The 19,848-nt window shown below is 63.7% G+C and overlaps 1 protein-coding gene across 1 annotated transcript; it reads right to left on the bottom strand.

Moving 5' to 3' along the window:
- Window positions 1-241: 241 nt before the first annotated feature.
- On the bottom strand, window positions 242-18,398 carry TLE2 (TLE family member 2, transcriptional corepressor). Its single transcript, XM_040591208.1, is given in 21 exon segments — window positions 242-754; window positions 836-912; window positions 1,026-1,176; window positions 1,256-1,403; window positions 1,509-1,696; window positions 1,698-1,757; window positions 2,352-2,601; window positions 2,960-3,036; window positions 3,395-3,552; window positions 4,761-4,902; window positions 6,003-6,143; window positions 7,470-7,514; window positions 7,800-7,901; window positions 11,029-11,093; window positions 13,341-13,533; window positions 13,921-13,995; window positions 14,190-14,252; window positions 16,157-16,201; window positions 17,576-17,639; window positions 18,079-18,164; window positions 18,254-18,398. Coding segments are annotated over 21 exon segments (2,262 nt in total). The 5' UTR covers window positions 18,278-18,398; the 3' UTR covers window positions 242-646.
- Window positions 18,399-19,848: the final 1,450 nt, after the last annotated feature.

Here is a 19,848-nt window from a genome sequence, read left to right as displayed (position 1 = left end):
GAAGCCACAGCCAAGGCAACCCTTGCTGTGGACCCCAGGGGTGCAGGATGGGTTCTGTCCCCCCCCCACCGCTGGGCTCTACACCCCAACTGCCACCGCCTGAGCGGGCTGAGCCCCAGCTCCCCCCCATCCCAGGGGAACTGGGGCTGGGGAGCAGCTCCCCAGGGCTGGGTTTCCATTGGTCCACCACCAAACCAGCCCCTCGTTTGTTCCTTTTTATTAGTAAGAATTGAAAGCACAGTTAAATACATTTCTTTACTGATAATTTACAGCTGTTTTTCAGCAGAAAATGGGCGCTATTACATCAGTAGCAGGATTTCAGGAGGGACAACATCTCAGGCGCTCTTGGCCTTGCGTTGCCCCCCAGCACCCCTCCAGCCTTGCCGGGCAGGTGGTCAGAGCCCAGAGCAGCCCCTGCCCAGGGCTGGGGGTGGGGGGCAGGGGTGGAGGCTGTGCACAGCAAACACCCCCCCTGCTCTCCCCTTCACCTCTGCCCCGTGTCGGGCAGGAACCGGTGCCCCAGGGTTGTTTTGACAGCTGGAAGGAGAGCAGGAGGGAGAGGAGGGCTGGGGGGGGGGGGCTGGTCCAGCTCCAGGAGCCTTGGGTGTCCTTCCCTGATGGAGGAGGGACGGGGACGGCTGGGGCCTCAGTACACCACCTCGTACACTGTGGCCTTCTTGTCACCAGAACCCGTAACGATGAATTTGTCATTGATGGAGATGTCACAGCTCAGCACCGACGAGGACTCTTTAGACTGAACGTGAGAGGCGGGCGGTGAGGACGGCACTGGTGGATGAAGCCACCATCACCCCCCCTGTCCAAATGCCCCCGGCACCTGGAAGATGCTGGCTCCGTAGGGCGTCCGCCAGGCGTTGAGCAGGTTGTCCTTCCCCGTGCTCACGAACCACTTCCCTGGGGCAGGAGACACAGGGGGTCAGCACTGGGGACTCGGTTCAGGGGAGCCGAGCAGGGCGGGGGACACCAAGATGAGCCGCCAGGCTGCCCCCAGCCCAGGCAGAACCTACCGCAGGAGGCGAATTTGAGGGAGAGGACGCAGCTCTCGTGGAGGTGCAGCTGGTACTTGTCCGGTTTGGTGACGTGCAGGATCTCCACGTTGCTGCTCTCCATCCCCACCGCCAGCCACTCTCCCGTCGGGCAGTAACCCAGGGAGAAGATCTGGGGGGAGACGTGGGGGTCAGCAGCGCGGCAGGTCCCAGCCGGCCCCGTGGGGCGCCCCGTGGACCCCAGCCCCTACCTGTGAGCTGAAGTCGTGCTGCTGCAGCTGACACCCCTCCCGCAGGTCCCAGCACCGCACCGTGTTGTCCAGCCCCCCTGTCCACAGCTTGGTGCCATCGTTGGAGATGTCGATGCAGCTGGCACCGTCCGTGTGGCCCTGAAACTGCCTGGGGGAGAGGGGGATGGAGAGGGAAGGGGCATGGCTGTCAGCACCCAAAAAGCCAGCACCCCCCCCCCCCAGGTTCCTGCCCTGCCACCAGCCCCCAGCTCACCTGACCAGGGTCTGGTTCTGCAGGTCCCACACCACGATGTTGCCGTCGCTGCAGCAGGAGAAGCAGACTTTGGCGTCGGGGCTGATGGCCAGGGCGTAGCAGGCGGGGGCGGAGGAGGTGAGCTCGGCCTTGATGCGGGGCGTGGGGGCCGCCAGGTCCCAGATGGAGAGGGTGCTGGCCTCCCCCCCCCACGATCAGGCTCCGGCCATCGGGCAGCAGCTTGCAGGAGCGGATGTAGTTGTCTCGGTTCTGGGGTGCAGGAGAGAGGACCCCGTTAACCCCTTCATCTCCAGCCCTTCTGCACCCACCCTAGACCGCCTGGTCACCCCCAAGGCCACCAGCTCATCCTGCGGGCAGGGGCAGCAGCACTGGGCAGAACCCCCAGCTCTCCCCCCACCCAGGACAGCAGGGCTGGGGCAGGGGGGGCTGTGCCCCCCACCCCATCCCATGCCCAGAGCGGTCGCCCCAGCCAGCCCGCACAGGAGACCCTCAGTTTGTCACTGCCCTAAGACCAGCCTCGGGGACACCCTCACCCCCGTGTCCCTGCTCAACAGGCACGGCCGGTCCTGGAGGAGACCCGGGGCAGCCGGGAGGCCACCCCACCAGCCCACAGCCCCAAGCACTAAACCATTCTCCCCCACTCCTCAATTTCGGCTGTAGTTGTTGCAGTTCTGAATTGAGATTCCAGGGAAGGGGGCGAGGGAAGCAGGAGTGATCGGTTCGTGGAGGCTGTGGGAAACAGATCTCCCGTTCTCATTGCAGACATGAACGGACTTCCACTGTAACAGGGGCGGATTCCCCTTCCCAGCTCCCACAAAACATCCTTCTGTTCCTTCTCCTTACCAAGCAGTCCAGCTGAGCCACGGCCGTCTTGGTGCCCAGCTGCCCCACGTCCCACACCTTCACGCAGCCCTTGCCCCCGGTGTAGACGTGTCGCGTGGAGTTGCTGATGGTGACGGCGCAGACCACCTCGCCGTGGGTCAGGGTGTGCAGCTGCCGCGCGTGGCGGGGGATGCCGGAGCCGATGAGGGCGTCGGGTGGGAAAGGCACCGGCTGCATCTGCCCGTCAGCGCTGACGTGGAAGGAGTAGGCGCTGGGAGGGAGCAGAAGAAAGGACTGAAGGATCCCGGCATGATGCCCGAGTGCAGGAGCTGACCTCTCCCATTAGCCACACTTGAGCCAGGTGGAAGGTGTCCGGTGCGCTCTGGCTAATGAGGGATATAATTAATCAGCTCCTTGTTATCACCAGCTGCCCGGAATGAAATGACAGCAGCGTTGGACTCAGAAGTGGAGAAAAACACCAGCCAGGCCTCGCTCTGCCCTACACCTGAGGGGTGTAGAAATAAGCCCTGGAGAAGAAAGATCCCCCCCCCCCGTGCCCACCCTGTGCTGCCCAGCTTGGCCCCTTGCTGCCCACCCTCCTGCAGCCCCACATCTGTGGCCACGCTTACGGTTTCCCTCCGGGGATGGTTGAGAGCGAAGATGAGATGGTCGAAGCCCTCAGGTGAGGGTGCGACTCAAAAGCCACCTGCACAAAGCAAAGAGCCCGTGACCAGCAAAGGAGGGGACACCACAGGGGGGCTCTTGCCTTTCCCCACGTACCACAGCAGCCCAGCTCTGGGCAAGGTCCCTGCTGGCTATTTCCTCCACACACAAGTGACAAACCCCACAACGGGCTCCCACAGACCCAGCAGCACACCAGTGGGACTGGGGAGGGGGGGTTTCCAAGCACGCTGCAGCCTCGCACCCCGCACCCCTCCGAAAGGGAGCCTTTCCTATGGCTGCGCCCCCCGACTCCAGCCCATCGCACGTCAGGGGCAGCGTGTGCCCAGGGCAGCAGGGGACAGCAGCAGAGCCAACGCGTGCCAGCAGACTGGGGGACTTACCATGGGGGACTGGCCGTACATCACGGCGCTGCTGACCTGCGGCGAGAGGTGGATGCCCACGTACATGCTGGGGGGCTGGAGGTCCCCGTTGAGGGTAGCGTGAGGCACCATCCCGAAGGACGTGTAGGGGCTGGACATGCTCAGCGGGCTGCGGAGAGCTGCGCAAGGAGAGACCCACTCGCTGGCCCCTGGCCGGCTGGTGTGAGCGAGCAGCACCCAAGGGAGAAGGGCACCTGGCAGAAGCCAGGCAGCGAGAGGCAGCGTCACCTCTGCCCCGGCCTCAGTGGATCGGGAGGAGGACAGGCAGGTGATGGACTGGGAGCCAAAGACCAAAGGAGAGGGGCAGCCCCTGAGTCCCACGAGTCACAGACGGGGATGCAGACACAGCACGGGAGATCAGATGGCTCCATCCTTCCAAAGGATGCAACACGGACCAGGTGCTAACCCCCAGCAACCCTTGTCTCCACTGCCAGCGCCCTGGCAGCCTTGGCCAGCCCAAGGCACCTGCAGCTGGTGGCTAAGCAGCTCTACCTCCAGGGTCTCGATGGTTTATTGAAATCAATTCCAATTCAATTTTTGCTAAAGCGCTGTCATTTTCTAGCCCAGACATGGGCTTAATATCTCCAGTCCTGGCTCTATTTCTCCCTTGGGCTAACGGTCCTCCTCCCATCACCTTCTGGTCCCTTTGGCTAGACAGTAGCCAAGCTGTTCCAGGGGTCCCTTCCCAAGGTTTCCCTAAATGTCCTCAAGGAAACAGGCAGGAAAAAGGGTGCGACCAGTTCACCACCAGCCACCGCAGAAGCCACTACCGAGCCCTCATCCCCCTCCCTTGTGCTTTCAGAAGCCAGCAGCCATTGACAGGGGCTCCTGGGTCAGCTGGATGTCACCCAGGGTCTCCACAGCCCCCAGCACACGTAGCCCCTCACCCCTACAGAGATCCTCAGCTGATGAGACTGACCACGTCCTGGCTTCCCACGTCCCCACGTGCCAGCAGCGGCACTCAGCCAGCCATCCTACGCCTGCAGCCAAGCCCTGAAGCTGCAGCACCAAAATGATAACTCATCAGAGACAAATGGGGATCTCCAGGCAAGACACCTGCCCCCCACCCCGAACACCTCCAGCGAAGGGCTCTGCACACCGACACACCTCCAGCGGGTCTGAGCCCATCAGGAAAGCGTCGGCAGTCGGGTACACGATAATTGCATGTAGATGCATACATTGGCTGTGGTTGGTTGATTGCATGGAGCAGAACGGCCCCCCAGCTCTGCTGATGGGACAGGGCAGCCTGCCTCCCCTTCCTTGCCCCAGCCCCCCAGCACCGTCCCCAGCAGAGCGTGACACCCCCCCGCAGTCCCCGGACACTCACTGATGGTGTCGGTGGCGGGCGCCTTGGTGGGGGGCTGCCGGAGCAGGGTGGCCGAGCTGGGCCCGGGGCCGGGTGTCAGGGAGTCGCAGGGCGGTGAGGAAGAGGAGGGCTTGGAGGTGGGAGCGCTGGCTGGAGGGTCGGTCTGCGGAGCAGAGGGAAGAGCAGCCTCAGCAGCGGGGGTGCTGCCCAGCACCATGTGCCTGCTAACAGCCTCGGGCCACGCAGGAGGGCAGGGGGGCGCTGAGAGCACCACTCCCAGACAGAGCTGGGACAGGGACCCGGCCATCCTGGGCCCAATCCCCTCTCCTTGCCTCCTTCACCCCTCGCACCCTTCTCCCAGCGGGGAAGGAGCCCCACGTCCCCACTCTCCTCCTTGGGCGCAAGCGCCTGACGCAAGCTCCACGTCACCCCAAACGGCCACAATCCCGAGCCCCTACAGCACCCCGCAAGACCCCACGGAGGCTGCTCCCTCCTGCAACCCCCCCTGTGTGGGGGCACCCCCATCCTCGGCCTGTGTGGAGCAGGACCAGGAGGATGCCCGAGACAACCAGCCTCTCCCATCCCCACAGCTATGTCATTCCTTTCTTTTTTTTTCTTGCCTCTCCTATTTCTTCCTCTTTTTCTGCCTGGGGATTTTGTCGACACCAGCAAAGAAAAAAAAAAAATTAATAACAGAGAAAAGCTACGTGCTGCGCTGGCAGATTGCTCAGGGCGCTTTGTCTGCTCTAATCCGATTGTGCCGGGGAGCTGCTCGCTGCTCCCCACGGCCCCCAGCTGGCTCCTGACCCCGGGATGGCAGGGATGCAGCGCTCGGGTCCCTGCGGTGCCTGGGAGGGCTGAGGAGTGGCAGAAACATCCCTCCCCCCTTCCCACACGCTGATGTTTTAATCTGAGCATTAGGCTGGTGCTTGGCAAGGAGGAAGGAGAAAAAAAAAAAAAAAAAAAAAGGGGAAAAAAAAAAGAAAAAAAATCGATTGCTATGAGCAGCTCTGGGGAATCCTGCAGGCAGCCGGATGGAAAGTACCTGCAGAGCCAGGGCTCTGCCTAGCAGACGATTAACTGCCCTCCAAGGGCACAGACCGCTGCCCCCAGCGCTGTGGGGGTCGGTGGTGGGGACCACTCAGCACCAGCAGCATCTCCTCGCCCGCCCGCCTTTGGGCTGCGGCAGAGGGGCCACAGAGAAACCCAGGGCCATGGCCCTGCTGCCCACCCGCGGCCCCCGCTGCCCACATCCCTCCCTACCAGGCTCTGGTCCTTCGGCTTGAGGGGTGTCGTGCTGCGGCTGGAGGCGATGGAGGCAGGGCTCCCGGGCATCTCCCGGCGGGCTAGCAGCAGCCGGCTGCTGGGGGCACGGCCAGGGCTGCCAGGCTCCGAGGGGGGGTCCTGGGGGAAGAAGAGGTCTCCAGGGAGCGGGGAACCTCAGTCCCTCTGCACAGGAGGGCAGGGAAAACAGGAGTCCTGGAGAGCCACCCCTGGGTTCGGAGCCCAGCAGGGACCATCAGGGTCCCACCTACTCCCCGCTGCCCACCGGGTGAGCTGCTCATCCTGCTGCCCACTGTCCCGTGCCTGCCCGAGCGGCATTAACAAGGAGCATCCGCTTGGAAGCCTCAGCTCTGCTCCACAGTCCCCTCAACGAGAAACCTCCTTGATTTTTCTCTTCAAACAAAATTAGAGGCGACAGCAAATTCAGAGGATGCCAGCAGCCAGGGATGGTGACCAGCACACCCAAGGAAGTGCAAAAGGGTCTCTTGGCAGCCCCTCGACAGCTTTTCAGAGGCAAGGCCATCCATCAGCTCTTGCACTCCTATAACCATTCAATTAGGGCTGTGATTTTTATCACCACAATTACACCGATGAGCAATTTTGGTAAGTGTCGTTTTCTGCAGAAATCCCTGCTGATGTTCCTTTCAGGGCTTGTATTTTCTTGGGATGTGGCAGAGGGGAAAGAAAAAAAAAAAAAAAATCATGTGTGTTGTCCCTCCCTCCAGTCTTCCAGGGGAGGAAAAGGGATGTCCCCAAAAACATCATCTCTGCCAAGAACAGCTGGGGCTGGCACATAGTATCGCTGCATCTGCCTTGGTGGTCAGGGAAGGTCGTAACAGAAGCGCCTGGTGTTTTAGTTGCAAAAGACTGAAATTCAGTGTAACCCCTGCCCTGAGACAGGACAGGGCTCAGCGTGCAGAGATCAAGGCTGCCCTGAAGCCAGGCACTGTAGGAGACCCCCGGACAGGGGCTGGCAGGGCTGCGGATGCTGCGAGCTCTCCTGCCAAAGGCAGCACAGCATCCCTGCCTGCTCCTCCACGAGCAGGACCTGCCAGCAGCAAGCCCAGCATCCCGGGGCTTTCGTCACAGCTTATCAGCCTCCCCATAAGGGATGCTGGAGGAGAGGGGCTGAAATGGGATTGTGAAGTGGAGCCAAGTCTATGGCTGCCAAAGCTCAGCCCTGGCTGGCACAGCCTTCCACCCGGAGCACTGCAAATCGAAATCAGCCTTGGCTGGCGTGAACACGTCAGAGCGGGGCTGGCTCGTGTCCTGGCTGGCTGCTCCTGCCCAGCTACAACGACCCAGAGCCTAACAATGCCCAAAGCTCAGGAACCAGCGTCCCAAATGAACCCCAAAGCTCGGGAACCAGAGTCCTAAACCTGTTGGCTACAGCTTGAGCTGGATACCCCTGCAGGCTTCAGCATGCCCTCAGGGCTGCGGGCTTACCTCATCCACCACCAGGTTGTAGTCACTCTTGTCCCCATCGCTGTCCTGCAAGGGGAGAGAAACCCAGAAAGGCTCAGCCAGGAGCTGGGGGGGGGGGGGCTGCGCCAAGCTCTGGGCTCTGCCCCACAGCACCCCAGCCAGCGGAGAGACCCCATTTTCCCCTGCACATCACGTGTGGGGACCAACAGCGACTCAACCCCATGGCTGAGGGGCCTCCCTGAGGAGCTTCGTTGTTTCTTTCCGCAGGATCACAGCCCTTTGCACCCAGGGCAGGCACAGACCCCCCCGGCCACCCCCAGCTCCTGCAGCCACGCTCTTTGGTGCACTCACGTAATGCCCAGGCTGGTCCTTCTCCTCCCGCTTTCGTTTCAGCCCTGCGCCGCCTGCCCGCTCCTCGTCCTGCAGGCTCTCGGGAGGGGAAGCAGAAACACTCTGAGATGGGGAGAGGGATGCGTGTGAGCCGGTGGGGCAGCAGACGCCCCACAAAGCCCTGCCAGCCACGGCTCCCCTCTCTGCGAGAGCTCCCAGTACCGCTGGCTGCACCCAGCCACCCATCTGTGCACCCTGTGCCACAGCCGGGGAGGGCAGGGGTCCCCTTTCCTCACCAAGCAGGGGTCAGGGCTAAAGGGGGAGACACCACTCTCCCCCTCTGCACAGATACCTGTGGCATCCCCCCACTGGCACCCCTGGCCAAGAGTCCCTGAAGATCCAAATGTACTCAGGGCTTAGCCTGGTGCTTTCAGCAAGGCTGGGGAGGAGGTTTCCTCATGATCCCCGAGATCCAGCCCAAATTCACCTGTTCAGCTCTGACAGGGCAGAGAGAAGGGAAGCAGGATGGGGACCATCCCTGGGGGTTGGCTGCCCACAGTCTGCTGACGTGGGCAGAAGGCAGATGCACTTTTTAGGGTGTCGAGAGCCTCACCCACATGCAGCCCCAACATGCCATCACCTGCCTTCCCAGTTTGGCCCCAGAACAACTCCAAAGCGAGCTGCCCTCACCCCTTCCCCTGCCCACCCCTCACCTTTCAAACCTGGCCAAGCCTCCCACCCGGGAGAGTGTGGCTGGTCCATCAGCCCATCATGCCTCAGTGGAGCAAAGCATCTCCCTGGCTGCAGGGCAGGAGGAAGAGGGCAAGAACAAAGCCCTGCCCCAAACCCCAAAGCCACAGGCTCCCCTTCCTCGCCAGAGCAGAGGGGTGGGCAACTGGGCAGCGGGGCAACAGCCCCTGGTGGGCTGGGATGGATGAGGATGAGGAGTCGCAGCCGTGCCCTGGCCCTGCCGCTGGCACACAGGGCTCTGTGGAGCCGGAGCCGAGCAAGGGATGGCCGAGCTGAGCAAGGCAGCATCCTCAGCTCGCTCAGCATCCTCAGGGCAGCTGGAGGGTAGGTCCACCCCCTCGGGAGACAGCGAGGCATGTCAGAGTGGAAAATCCCCATCGGAGCCGTGTTTACTTCACCTTAACCCTGCTGCTGCAGGAGTCAGCGGGCTGGGAAGCAGGATGGGGCTGAGCAGGACACACATCCCTTCCCCAGATGCTGCCAGCAGCTGCAAGGGGGGCTCAAACCCCCTCCCCACGCTCACTGCTTGGAGGATGACAAGGCAATGCCCACCTGCAGCCCCCCAGCTCTCCTGCAAACCAGAGGAACACGGGGCTGCACTGGTTACTGGAGGGGGCTGCCCTGCCTCCCCCAGCACCCAGGGTGCTTGGGCCGGGGCAGTTTCTGGGACACGGCTCCCAGACCTCCCCAGACCTGCTCTGCAGCCCAGTGTCGGGGAAAAAATGCCCCGGGCTCCCACACGCCTGTTTCCAGCACAGTAGGATTAAAAGCCTCGACACATACAAGGAAGGAGCAGAAAGGATGCTCCCTGTCCCCTGGGTGATCTCTGGAGGAGGCACCCCAGTGTATCTGGGACCACAGCGGTGATCCATCCTGCACAACACAGCGACCATCTCTCCCTCCTCCTCTCCCACCTGACTGCAAGCCCACGAAGATCAATGCCAATTGCTCCCCAGTGGAGGGGGTCGTTAACCCTTCTTTCCCCTGCCCGTACCAGGAGCTGAGCCCTGGCTTACTGCAGCCACCGAGCCTGGGAAGGCAGTCACAGACCTGCAGTCAATACCGGGGGCGGGGGGTATTATCTTAAAGGGGGAAGGCACAGCCAAGGGTTGCAGAGGGGCTGGCAGCACTAGGCTTAGGTAAGGAGACCTGTTCAGAGCATTTCCTAGACTCCTTGAAAAGGGCAGGGCTGGTTATTTTGGGAGCAGCCCTCAACCTTTAGATCTTTGCATCAGCAGAGACCAAACTGAGGTGACCCAGAAGCTTCAGCTACAAAACCCCGATGCAAACACAGCCCAGCCAAGGCAGCAAGGCAAAAGGAACAAGGGTTACAGTAAGCAGAGCCCCTTCGTCTTACACCCTCCGCTCAGACGTGCTCCTGGGCTCCCCTACACCCCTACGCACCCATAGTCACCACTTGGCTGCTCCCACCCTCCACCCCACAGCTGGATTTACTCCTGCAGCCCTGTGGAGCTCAGACACAGCTCTGTTCCCCCCTAGGCACGGCGGCATTTCGGCACTGCCACCACCACACGTGTGCCAGGGGAGCAGGCGCCAGCTCAGGGGCAGGAGCAGCTCTGGAGCCCGTGCGCTTGCACCCCGGGGGCTCAAGGCAACAGCAGGAGCGCTGGACCCTCTGCCCTGGGTAAGCAAGGATGGGAACGCACGGTGGGATGTGGGTCACCGCCCCCTCCTTTAGGATGGCTGGGAAAGAGGCTCTTTCTAGCCCTTGGGAAATCGGCTCCGCTGAGAAATAGGGATGACCCCAAAATTCCTCAAATCCAGAGACCTGACCCAGCCTCCTGAGGACCCTGTGGGTGACGGCAGAGCTGCCCCCAAGCCCCTCTCCCCATCTACCCCCGTGTCATGGCTTGCCCTTACCCTCTTGCCACACCGCGCCCTCGCAACCTCTGTACTCGGGAAAGGCCAGTCCTGGGAGCCCATCACCCCAGTCACCTCGTGTGCCAGCACAGCCTTGGAAGTGACTCCTGGTGGCAGGGGGAGATGTCCCCTGCCCTGATCCACCGAGCTGGGGAGGGAAGGGGGGGAAAGGAGCCCACACATCGGCAGGAATGAGTGGGAGACCCAAAGCCCCCAGCAGGAGAGAGGGTGCCTGGGCTGTGGCGTACAAGGGAACACCACGGCCCTGCTCTACCCGCAGAGCTGCCCCCCCTCCCTGGCAGCCCCGAGACCCCCCACCCAGCCCCGGATACCGAGACCCCTGTCCCTGCTGCTGCCTCCCTTTGGGCTGGAGCCTGGCCTCGCCTGTGCCACCAGACAGAGGACAGCTCAGCTACCTCTGGGCTGTTTGCTTTGAAAAGGTCAGGAAACAAAACATTCCTGGAAATCCTACCGCCAACGCTTGCCAAGGGAGCTGGCTGCAAGACACAGCCCCTGCGCCTGTCCACAATGCCAGCCCCAGCTCTGAGCTGCCCCACCACCAAGCCCACCGCTGGCCCTGGGAGCCCTCCCAGCACCCCCAGCCAGCTCTGCATCCCACCTGGAACACGCTGGAGATGCCAGAGCCAGGACCACCGGGACCACTTACCCGGCTCGGGGTGTGCTCTGGAGCCCGGTGGCAGCAAGGAGGGGCATCCAGGTGGATCCATGGCAGCGAGGCAAAGGGAAGGAGAGGAGAAGGCTGTTAATGCAGAGGCTGCACCCCAAGGACCCCGGTGGGGAGGAGAGGGGGGCACTGCAGGGCACGGGCTGAAAAATCACACCCAATTTCCCACTTTTTCCAACCACAGCGTGAATCCTCTGATGTCTAATCGGCGGCGAGCACATTGGCCTTCCTCAGGGATGTGGGGGGGAACCTCTATCCACTCACAAAAAATTCACTCCAGCTTTGGAATCTCTCCCCTGGATGTGGCAACGGGTCCAGGGCTGCCAGGAGGGGACAGCCAGGCAGCTGAGACCTCCTGAATCACACCCATCCTATTCCCTTAGGAAGCCATTGCTAAAAAGCCCTGCTTGGAAACCCTCCGAGGCTTTTTTGCACGCACACCAAAATGGGTCCAGCTCCCTGAGCTGATGGAAGCAGTGCCAGGCGCTTGCTGCAAGCCTAAGCGTGGCGTTACGGGCTGGGGTCTAGCAGCCCTCCTGGCTGCTTTTCACTCCTAACAGTTGCATCAGCATGTGGAGAGAAAAAACTGGTCCCAGTCTGCTGGCAAAAGGAGGCAGGCGGGTGTCAGATGAGGGATTCTCCATGTGGGCAGCTGCTCCAAGGCTACGGTCCCCATGAAGCCAGGGAAAGGGGAGGGAAAGGGATGGGGTCCCTGCCATCAGCACTTGAGCCCTCGCTCAGCTTGATCCACACCAGCTCTGGCTAACTGGCAGAGCACCAGGGATTAACCCAAGCCATATGTAGCATTTCACTTTTTTTTTTTTTTTTTTTTTTTTTTTTTTTTTAAAAAAAGGGATTATTCTGGGTGTCTTTATGCCCTCTGCCATGGCTGCATACCCCTGCCAAGGGGCAGCTGGGGGCTGCGCACAGCAGGAGCTGCCGCTGGAAGCAAGCGCAGGCTAGTCGGGTCTCTAAGGGTTAAGGGCAGGCACAGCACAGCCTGCTTTTATCCTCTTTCTGGAGTTTGTTTTTCTCCTTGGGTGGAAGGCCATCCTTAAAGAAACACTGACAGAATTAAAACCACAGACACCTGTGTACAGGGGCACAAAGCAGGCACGGATGGATTCCTGCTGCTATTTTCACCACCTTGAAATCTTACAGGCAAAACCGCATCATTAGGAAAATGCAACAAGCCACTGCCCAGTTTTGCTGTTGCTGCTGGGTCCTGTCCCAGCAGCGTTCCCAGGCCCCAAACTGGGGAATCAAGAGTAGCCAGCACCTTCCCCAGAGGAGTCCGCAGAGGAGCATCGCGACGGCTGCTGGATTCTGCCTGTTTCTAGCCCCTAGTGCAGCCCCACAGCCCAGAGCCCCCTGCCCCTGCCTCAATCCTCCCCTCAGCAAAACCCCCCGATGCTCTGCAGAAGGTGACTGGAGCTCAGAGCGGCTTCTCCTCCGTAAGTGCTTCAATAGCAACAATCCACCAGCAAAGCCGGGTGGTGGTATTAATTTGGCCCAGACCTGCCAGTAGCATTCAGAGCACTGATTTAACGATGATTAAATATTGATGATGTTTGTAAAGCACTTTGTGATGCTGATAGGATAAGGCACCCATAAGGATGAGGAATTACTGCTATTTACAAGGCACCTGCACATGCAACAAGGCTCTGCTCTCTAAATTCCTTGCCCCAGACCCATGGCTCAGAGTTTCTACCAGGGGCTTGTGACTCTTCCCTTGTATTTTCCCGTGAAGCCTTGGCTTCAGGCATCAGATCTTTACCTGGTGTAAACCCTGGTGTAAACAGAGAGGGTTCCTCTGTGACGGGGACCTCACGCCCTCCCAGTGCCTTGTGGAGGGGGGACCATCACGCACTGGAAGTACCCACGGGAGTGGGAAGACCCATGTGTGCATACACGTGTGCCCGGAGCTCTGCTGCCCAGCACCTGGGGCGCACACACAGCTGCCCCCCACACCAGCACACACCAGCACTGCTTGGCAGCTGTTCCCTTGGTCAGAAATAGAGCCAGCCTCCCTGGGCTGCAGGCATTTAATTAGCTGGATCTGTCATTCACAGTGCTCGCTGCTCCCCCCAGCCCTGTGGAGCAGCTGCCAGGCATCGAAGAGCCCTGGAAACAGGCAGAGCAGGCAGCAGGATCCCTCCCGGCACTGCCCGTGCACCCCTGGGGCATCTGCCCAGCACCGACTCAGCCAGCCTTCCAAGGGTTAATCCAGCTGTGCTTCCCCTTACCTCTGTTCTCCCCATCCTGGGCCACTCTGTCCTCCTTGGCGGCCAGCTGGGACTGTGCCATCAATGCCCCTGAGAGCGTCAGGAGCCCCGAGGTGCCACCAGCCCCACTCAGGCTAGAAGGCTGCATGCTGGAGGGGTGGGGTGTCAGCGGGATGGGGGATGCATGGTGGGAGAGGTGCTGAAGCTGCTGCTGCTGAAAGAGAAAAAGCAAATGGTCCTCTGTGCGGGAGGAGAGCGCCGCAGCCATGCCCGGCACCCCTCAGCTCCCCGCCTGAGCTGCAATGCGAAGCGCAATGGGATGAGGACAAGGAGGGGAGCGAAGCTGCCCGGGTCACATCACCTGCCCCTTCCACCCATGGCACCTCGAGGACCACCCCGCTGCGGACCTGATCCCGACTCTGCCCTGCTCTGCTCAGCGAGGACCCCAGAGGCTACCGAGCCCTCTCCCTGCAGGGGACCAGCCCTGGGCTTAGTGAGGTGGCACAGACCCTGGCTTCCCTCGTCACTGTGCCCATCACCGTGCCCTCCGAGCCTCCGAGCAGGAAAGAGCCTTCACCCTCGGCCAGACAGCACGACTCACCCCGACGATGCTGTTCAGCTCGCCCATGGTCACCTGCTTGGCACGCTCCACAGCCTGCAGGACCTGCTGCTGGTGCTGGGAGGGAAGAGCACTGGGAGGTCACACCGCACTCCTGCCCACAGGGACCACGCAGCCCAGAGCCACCCCAGCTGGAAGTTTTCCCCCTACCCCCGAACACCCATCATTTGGGCTGGACCCAGGTTCACGCCTTCCTTAGAGCCACAGAGGAGCCTGAGCAGCTCCGTGCACATCCCCTGCCTCCCCCTTACCTCCTGCGTCAGGAAGGGCACGATCTGGGCGCAGATGGCACTCAGCCTCTTGACAATCTCTGCCTGGAAGAAGCAGCAGGTATCACCATGGATGGGAGGGCTCCGAGCCCTGTCCCATCCCCTCCAGCAGGGAGGGCAGCCAAGCATCCTCCCCACCCGCACCCCGGCTCAGCTTTAATCCTGCTGCCTCCTCGTCCCCACTGGGATTTCCCAAGCTGCTGCCAAGGGAAGACCCTGCCCAGGGCTGCGGGACCCTCCCAGGCTGTCAGGTCCCCCGCTCCCCCCCCCCCCATAAGCACATGGGAGGGAATCCGATTCCTAAATCCCTGCGTGGCTCCAGGCCAAGAGGAGCACTGAGCTGTCAGTCCTTTCGCAGCCCAGCTGGCTTTGCTCAGCCCAAACCCATCTCGGCTTTGCGGGCTGCCGCTCTCGCAGCCAGCGGGCAGGCTGGCAGGGATGGAGAGCCCAGCCGCAGGCGCTGGCAGCCGGCCACCGGCGTGCCGCGTGCTCTCTCTCCGAACATCAAGACTCCAGGCCAAAGGGAAGGCAAAATTCACACACAAAAAAATTCAGCCCCTCGCTGCAGCGCCCCGGCAAAGCCCTGCAAGGCACAGAGCTTGCCCTGGCTGGAGCAAGGGCCCCAGCTCCCACCCCGCTGAAGCCCCCCGGAGCCGGCAGCTCTCCGGAGGGGAGCAGAGGCACCAAGCACTCCTGTTCCTGCCCAGCAAGCGGCAACGAGGGAAGGCAGAGGACCTGGCACATCCTCTCCTCAGCCTGCGGTTACACACGGTGGGGGTAAGCAGCATTTCCCAAGGGAAGGGGCTGTGGCTTCCATCCCAGCCTCTCCACAAGCAAGCCTGTGCCTCGGAAAACTTGCCAAGCCCCTCCCTGCCCCCCATTGCACACCCACCCTGGCACTGGCGGAGGGGTTGGTGGCTCTGAAGTGTTTTCTCATCTCAGATTTCCGACAATCCCCGACAGCCTTGCGGAGAGGTCAAACCGCCCCCGCACAGAGCCAGCAATGAACAAAGGGAACGTTCACCTGCCGCACTCGAAGGCTGCCCACACCCGGGAGCACACCGGTGCCCACCAGTAGCCTGGTCACCCACTGGTCCCAGCCCTGACACCCACCACGGGACCCCGGGAGGCAGAGACGCCCCCTCCTCCAGACCTCTCCTGCCCTTGTAGAGCTGGGAGCTGGACTTGGCTGAGCCAGGGCTCTCCCTCCTCCATGCTTGGCCATCACCTTGCAGGCAGAGTCCCCAGCCCCGCATGGCTCAGGCCACCCTGGGGTCCCAGTCCCACCCGGGGTCCCAGCATACGGGGATGGCAGGAATGTGCTCGCGGGCTCTACGACTCTCCCTGCTAACAAAAGGAGCAAACTCGGAGGGGCTGAGCCAGCTGGAGGAATATGGCAGTTGACTTGCCACTTTGTCAGGCATTGGTCCAAACTAATTTCCCTGGCAGAGAGCCCGCGATGACTAGATTGATAAATCTGAAGAGGGAAAGCAAATTAACGCTGGAACAAAAGGGGAGCCAGGGAAGGGTGAAAACACTCCTCTGGCTTCAGGAAAGGAAAAGGGGATTAAGAAAAAAGAAAAAGAAAAGAAAAGAAAAGAAAGACAAACCATTTGCCTCTGGGCTCCAGGTTCTGCTGTTTCCTCCACACTCCCTCCTGCCCTGGGCCTCAGGGAACCGGGGGAGGTGGGTGCGCAGGGCCAGGCTCCCCGAGGTGCTCCGCAGCGCCAGGGGATGCCCTGTCCCAAGGCACCCACCAGAACCCTGCAGCGCACACCCCGACACCCACCGAGCCCCTCCGCAGGGCAGCCCCTCGCCCCTTGCACTGCCACGTCTACCCAGGCCATTACACCCACACGGAGACGAGGGAGAGCGTTTTCCAACAAAGTCTCCGTCCTCGGCCTCTTGCCACCATCCCCCGCTGCTGGCGCGGACCCCTCCTCACTTACCTGCTTGTGCATTTCGATGTTCAGCCCGTAGGACATCTCATAGTACTGAGAGCAAAAAATCACAACACAGCAGCGTTAGGAGCTGCCCAGAGCAAACGGCCGGCAGCAGGCAGGGGCTCGGCAGCCAGCCCACCCTGCTGCCACCCACCGAACCCCACCACTGCTGCTGAAGGTCCTCGCTCCCCCAGCCCAGGAGAAACAGCTCACACCTGTGCCATGAGCCTGGACAAGGCAGGGAGCGCCCACCACGTGGACCATTTAGCACCCGTGATGATTACACTGCCATTTCTGCATTCGCTGAAGCAGCCCCACTGCCCCCCACATCCCCTCCTGGCCAGGCCTGTCCCTCCCTCCTCTGACCCCAGACCCACGCCCCGATGCAGCTGCCCATCCATCCAGTCATGTGCCGGTGCAAAAGCCAAGATGACACCAGGTGACACCTTTCACTGGTAGCGGTGACAGCAGCAGACCCCATCCTCATGCCCCTGAGGATGGGGAGAAGGGGGGGACCAAAGGACTGGCCTTCTGCCAGTGAAGCCCCCTTCAAAGGTGGCAGCCCACCTCTGGGAATCCCTGAGCCTCCAGGATGTGGGAAGGGACCCCAGCTGTGGGGTGACAGGACCATGCCCTGCGACGCCAATAAAGCTGAAGACACCCCCAGCCTCACCGCCAGGGCTGGCATCACCCAGGGCACGGGGGCTGCCCAAGTTGGATCCATTTGCCTTCTGGATGGTGAAACTTGGGGTCCCGCTTTCCCTAGAGGGGCTGGTAACATCAGATGCTGAAGGAGAGGGGGATGCTGCTCTGGCTCTGCAATTCCCATCCTCTTCCCCTTCCTTCCAGGGGCCACCCCACTGCAAGGGCTGCCAGCAGAAGGGTGGGCTTGTGGGGGTGGGGGGTGGGGTGTCAGGGGCTGTTAGCCCCCCACGGGTAACCACAGAGGGGTCCTGCCCTGCTCATTCTGAAGGCGGCTTCCCCTCCTCCCCAAAACACCAGCCTTGGGGTGTCACTTCCAAGACACCCCCTCCCCTGGGAGAGAGACAGGGAGGAGGGGACAGAGCTCTTAAAAAGCCAAACGGAAAAAGGGAAAATAATAAAAAAAAAAAAAAAGAAAAGAAAAGAGACAAAACCTATGGCAGGATTCCTGGGCTCAAGCAGCACCGAGTGGCAGCAGACAGCGGCAGAAGAGCCAGCGTTGCTAGGAATAACCATTAACCCCTTCCTAACTCACACACCCCCAGCCCAGCAGCCGGGCCAGGCAGCCCCCCAACCCCCACCCCGCAGGGTGGGGGGGCTCGGGGAGCCCCCCGGCCCCTCTGAGCAGAGCCCAGCGCCCAGGACCTCAGCGGCGGGTGGCACTCGGGGGGAGGGTGGGGGGAGGGTCGGACAGGGCAGGGGGACAGGGCAGGGGGGGCTTACCATGACATAATGTCTCTGCATCTCTGTCTTCTCGCTCACCAGCTTCTCACATTCCAGCTTCAGGCTGCGAAGAGGGGCCGCGGGTTTCACTGAGGGACCCCCACCCCTTGCCCCATCCCTCCTCCCCCCAAATCCCCGGCGCCGCGGGAGGGTCCCGCACCCACCCTTAAGTGGACCCCGGGGGACCCGTGCTGACCCCCCCCACCGGCCCCGCACCCCACGGCGCCCCCGCCCTGCTGCCGTCCCCTCCGCGTCGCCCCGTCCACAGCTCAGCTGGAGGAAACAAGCCGGGGGTGGTCTCCTCTTGGGACCCCCACTCGAGACCTGACACCCCGATTCTCACCTTCACGCTCCCCCTCAGCCCACACCCCCCTCCCGGGGACCCCTTTCTCCAGTCTCCCCTGCCCCGGTTCAGCGCCCGTGCCCCCCGCCGTGCGGGGGCTCCCCGGGACGCCCCTTCCCCGGCCCCCCCCCCCCCCCCCCCCGAGCCCCCCGCCCCGCACCTGTGGTACTGCGCCTGCAGGAACTGGAATTCCTCCTTGATGCGATCGCAGATCTCCAGGACCGAGAACTTGAAGGGCTGCCCGGGCTGGAGAGAGGCGGCCCGGCTGCAGGCTGTGGCCCCGCCGCGCAGCCCCCGCCCGTCCCGTCAAGCCCCCCGCCCGCCCTGGTACTTACCGGGTGCCGTCCCTGCGGAAACATCGTGAGCGCCCGCGCCCCGGCGCCCCCCGCCCCCGCTGGGCTCCGCGGGGGTCCCTCGCCTCGACGGCGGCAGCGGGAGGGCGTTGGGGGCGGCGCGGGGGCGGGGGGCGGCGGGGCGCCGGGCGGCTCAGGCAGGGCGGGGGCAGCGGCCGTCGGGCGGGCGGGCGGCCCGCCGGCCGTGGGGTCTCCGTTCGCCCCCCATGGGGGCCGGGGCAGGGCGGGAGGCGGCGGCGGGGCCGCGGTGGTCCCCGGCTGGCGGAGCTGCCGCCCGGCCCCGCCGCCCCGGTCGCCGGCGCCCGCTTAAGGTGGCGCGTCCCCGCCGGACGGGAGCGGCCCCGACGCCCCCCCGGGCAGCACCGGAGCTGCCGCCTCACCGCGCCGCCTTGGGGCACCGGGCAGGCGGCGGCCCCGCTGCCCCGGCGATGCCGGAGACCGAGGGGGGGCCGGGGAGGGGCCGAGCGGCGCCGGGCGGGGGGCGCCCGCCCCCAGCGCTGCCCGCACCCTGCGGCCCCCGGCCCGGCCCCACTCGCGGCGCGGCGGTTCCGTGGGACCCTGGCCCAGGGCCGGGCGCGGAGCCGCACCGGCAGCCCCCCGGAGCATCCCCGTGTCCCCGGGAGCGCAGTCACCGCCCCCCCCCCCCCCCCCCCCCCCCGACCCGGAGCAGCGCGGGGGCACGTAAACCACAAACGGGGACAGCCGGGCCGGGGACCTCCCGTGGTGTGAGCTCACCGCCGGGGAGCGGGGACACCGGCTCACCGCCGGGCCGGGCGCGGGGCCGCAGGGAGCATCAGGCCAGAGGGTCCCGCGGGCCCGGTCCCTCGCCCACCCGGCAATACCGCCCAGGGGCACCGGGCGCGCCTCGGGGACGCGCAGCCCCGCCGAAAGCGCGCAGCGGCCCCCCCCCGCCCCGCTCCACCTTAACCAGCCCCCTGCACCGCCCCGGCGGCGTTCGCAGCTGCCATTGGCTACCGCTGTGGGAGCGCCAGCCAATCCCCCTGCGCCGTTCCCACATGGGTTCGTGACGCCACTCGCCGGGAAGGCCAATGAGGAGCTGAACGGGCCACGGCGGCGCGAGCGGCGGCGGCGCGGGGCACGCTGGGAGCTGTCGTCCGCTGCCGGGCCGGGGCCGCGGGGCCTGTCCCGCCTGGTCCGCCCGAGCCCGGCCGGTCCGGCCCGGCCGCTGCCCACGGGGCTCGTGGGGGCGGTGCGGAACTCTGGGCGGGCCCGGCCCCGTGCTGCTGGCGCTCCCGGGGCGGGCGGCCGGGGCGGGCGGACTCCGCGGCCCACAAGGCCTCGCGGCGCCGCCGGCTGCCACTCAAAGTAACGTGGGGCGGCGGGGCCGGGCCGGGCTCCCCGCTGGCCCCGAGGCTGCCCGGCCGGCAGCGCGGGGAGGGGGGGGAAAGCCCCGGCCGGCCCCGGGGCCCGCGGCCCTCGGCGGAGTTTCCCGGCGGCTGCCGCTGACCGGGAGCACCACGGCTCGCCGCCGGGCCGGCCCCTTCGCGGGGAGCAGAGCGGCTGCCTGGGGGCCCACCCCGGCCCGGGGCAGCGGGGTCGCCCCGGCACCGCGACCC

This window comes from Falco naumanni, chromosome 4, assembly GCF_017639655.2.
Source record: "Falco naumanni isolate bFalNau1 chromosome 4, bFalNau1.pat, whole genome shotgun sequence".
Taxonomy (NCBI): domain Eukaryota; kingdom Metazoa; phylum Chordata; class Aves; order Falconiformes; family Falconidae; genus Falco; species Falco naumanni.
This window is presented reverse-complemented; position numbering and strand designations above follow the sequence as displayed.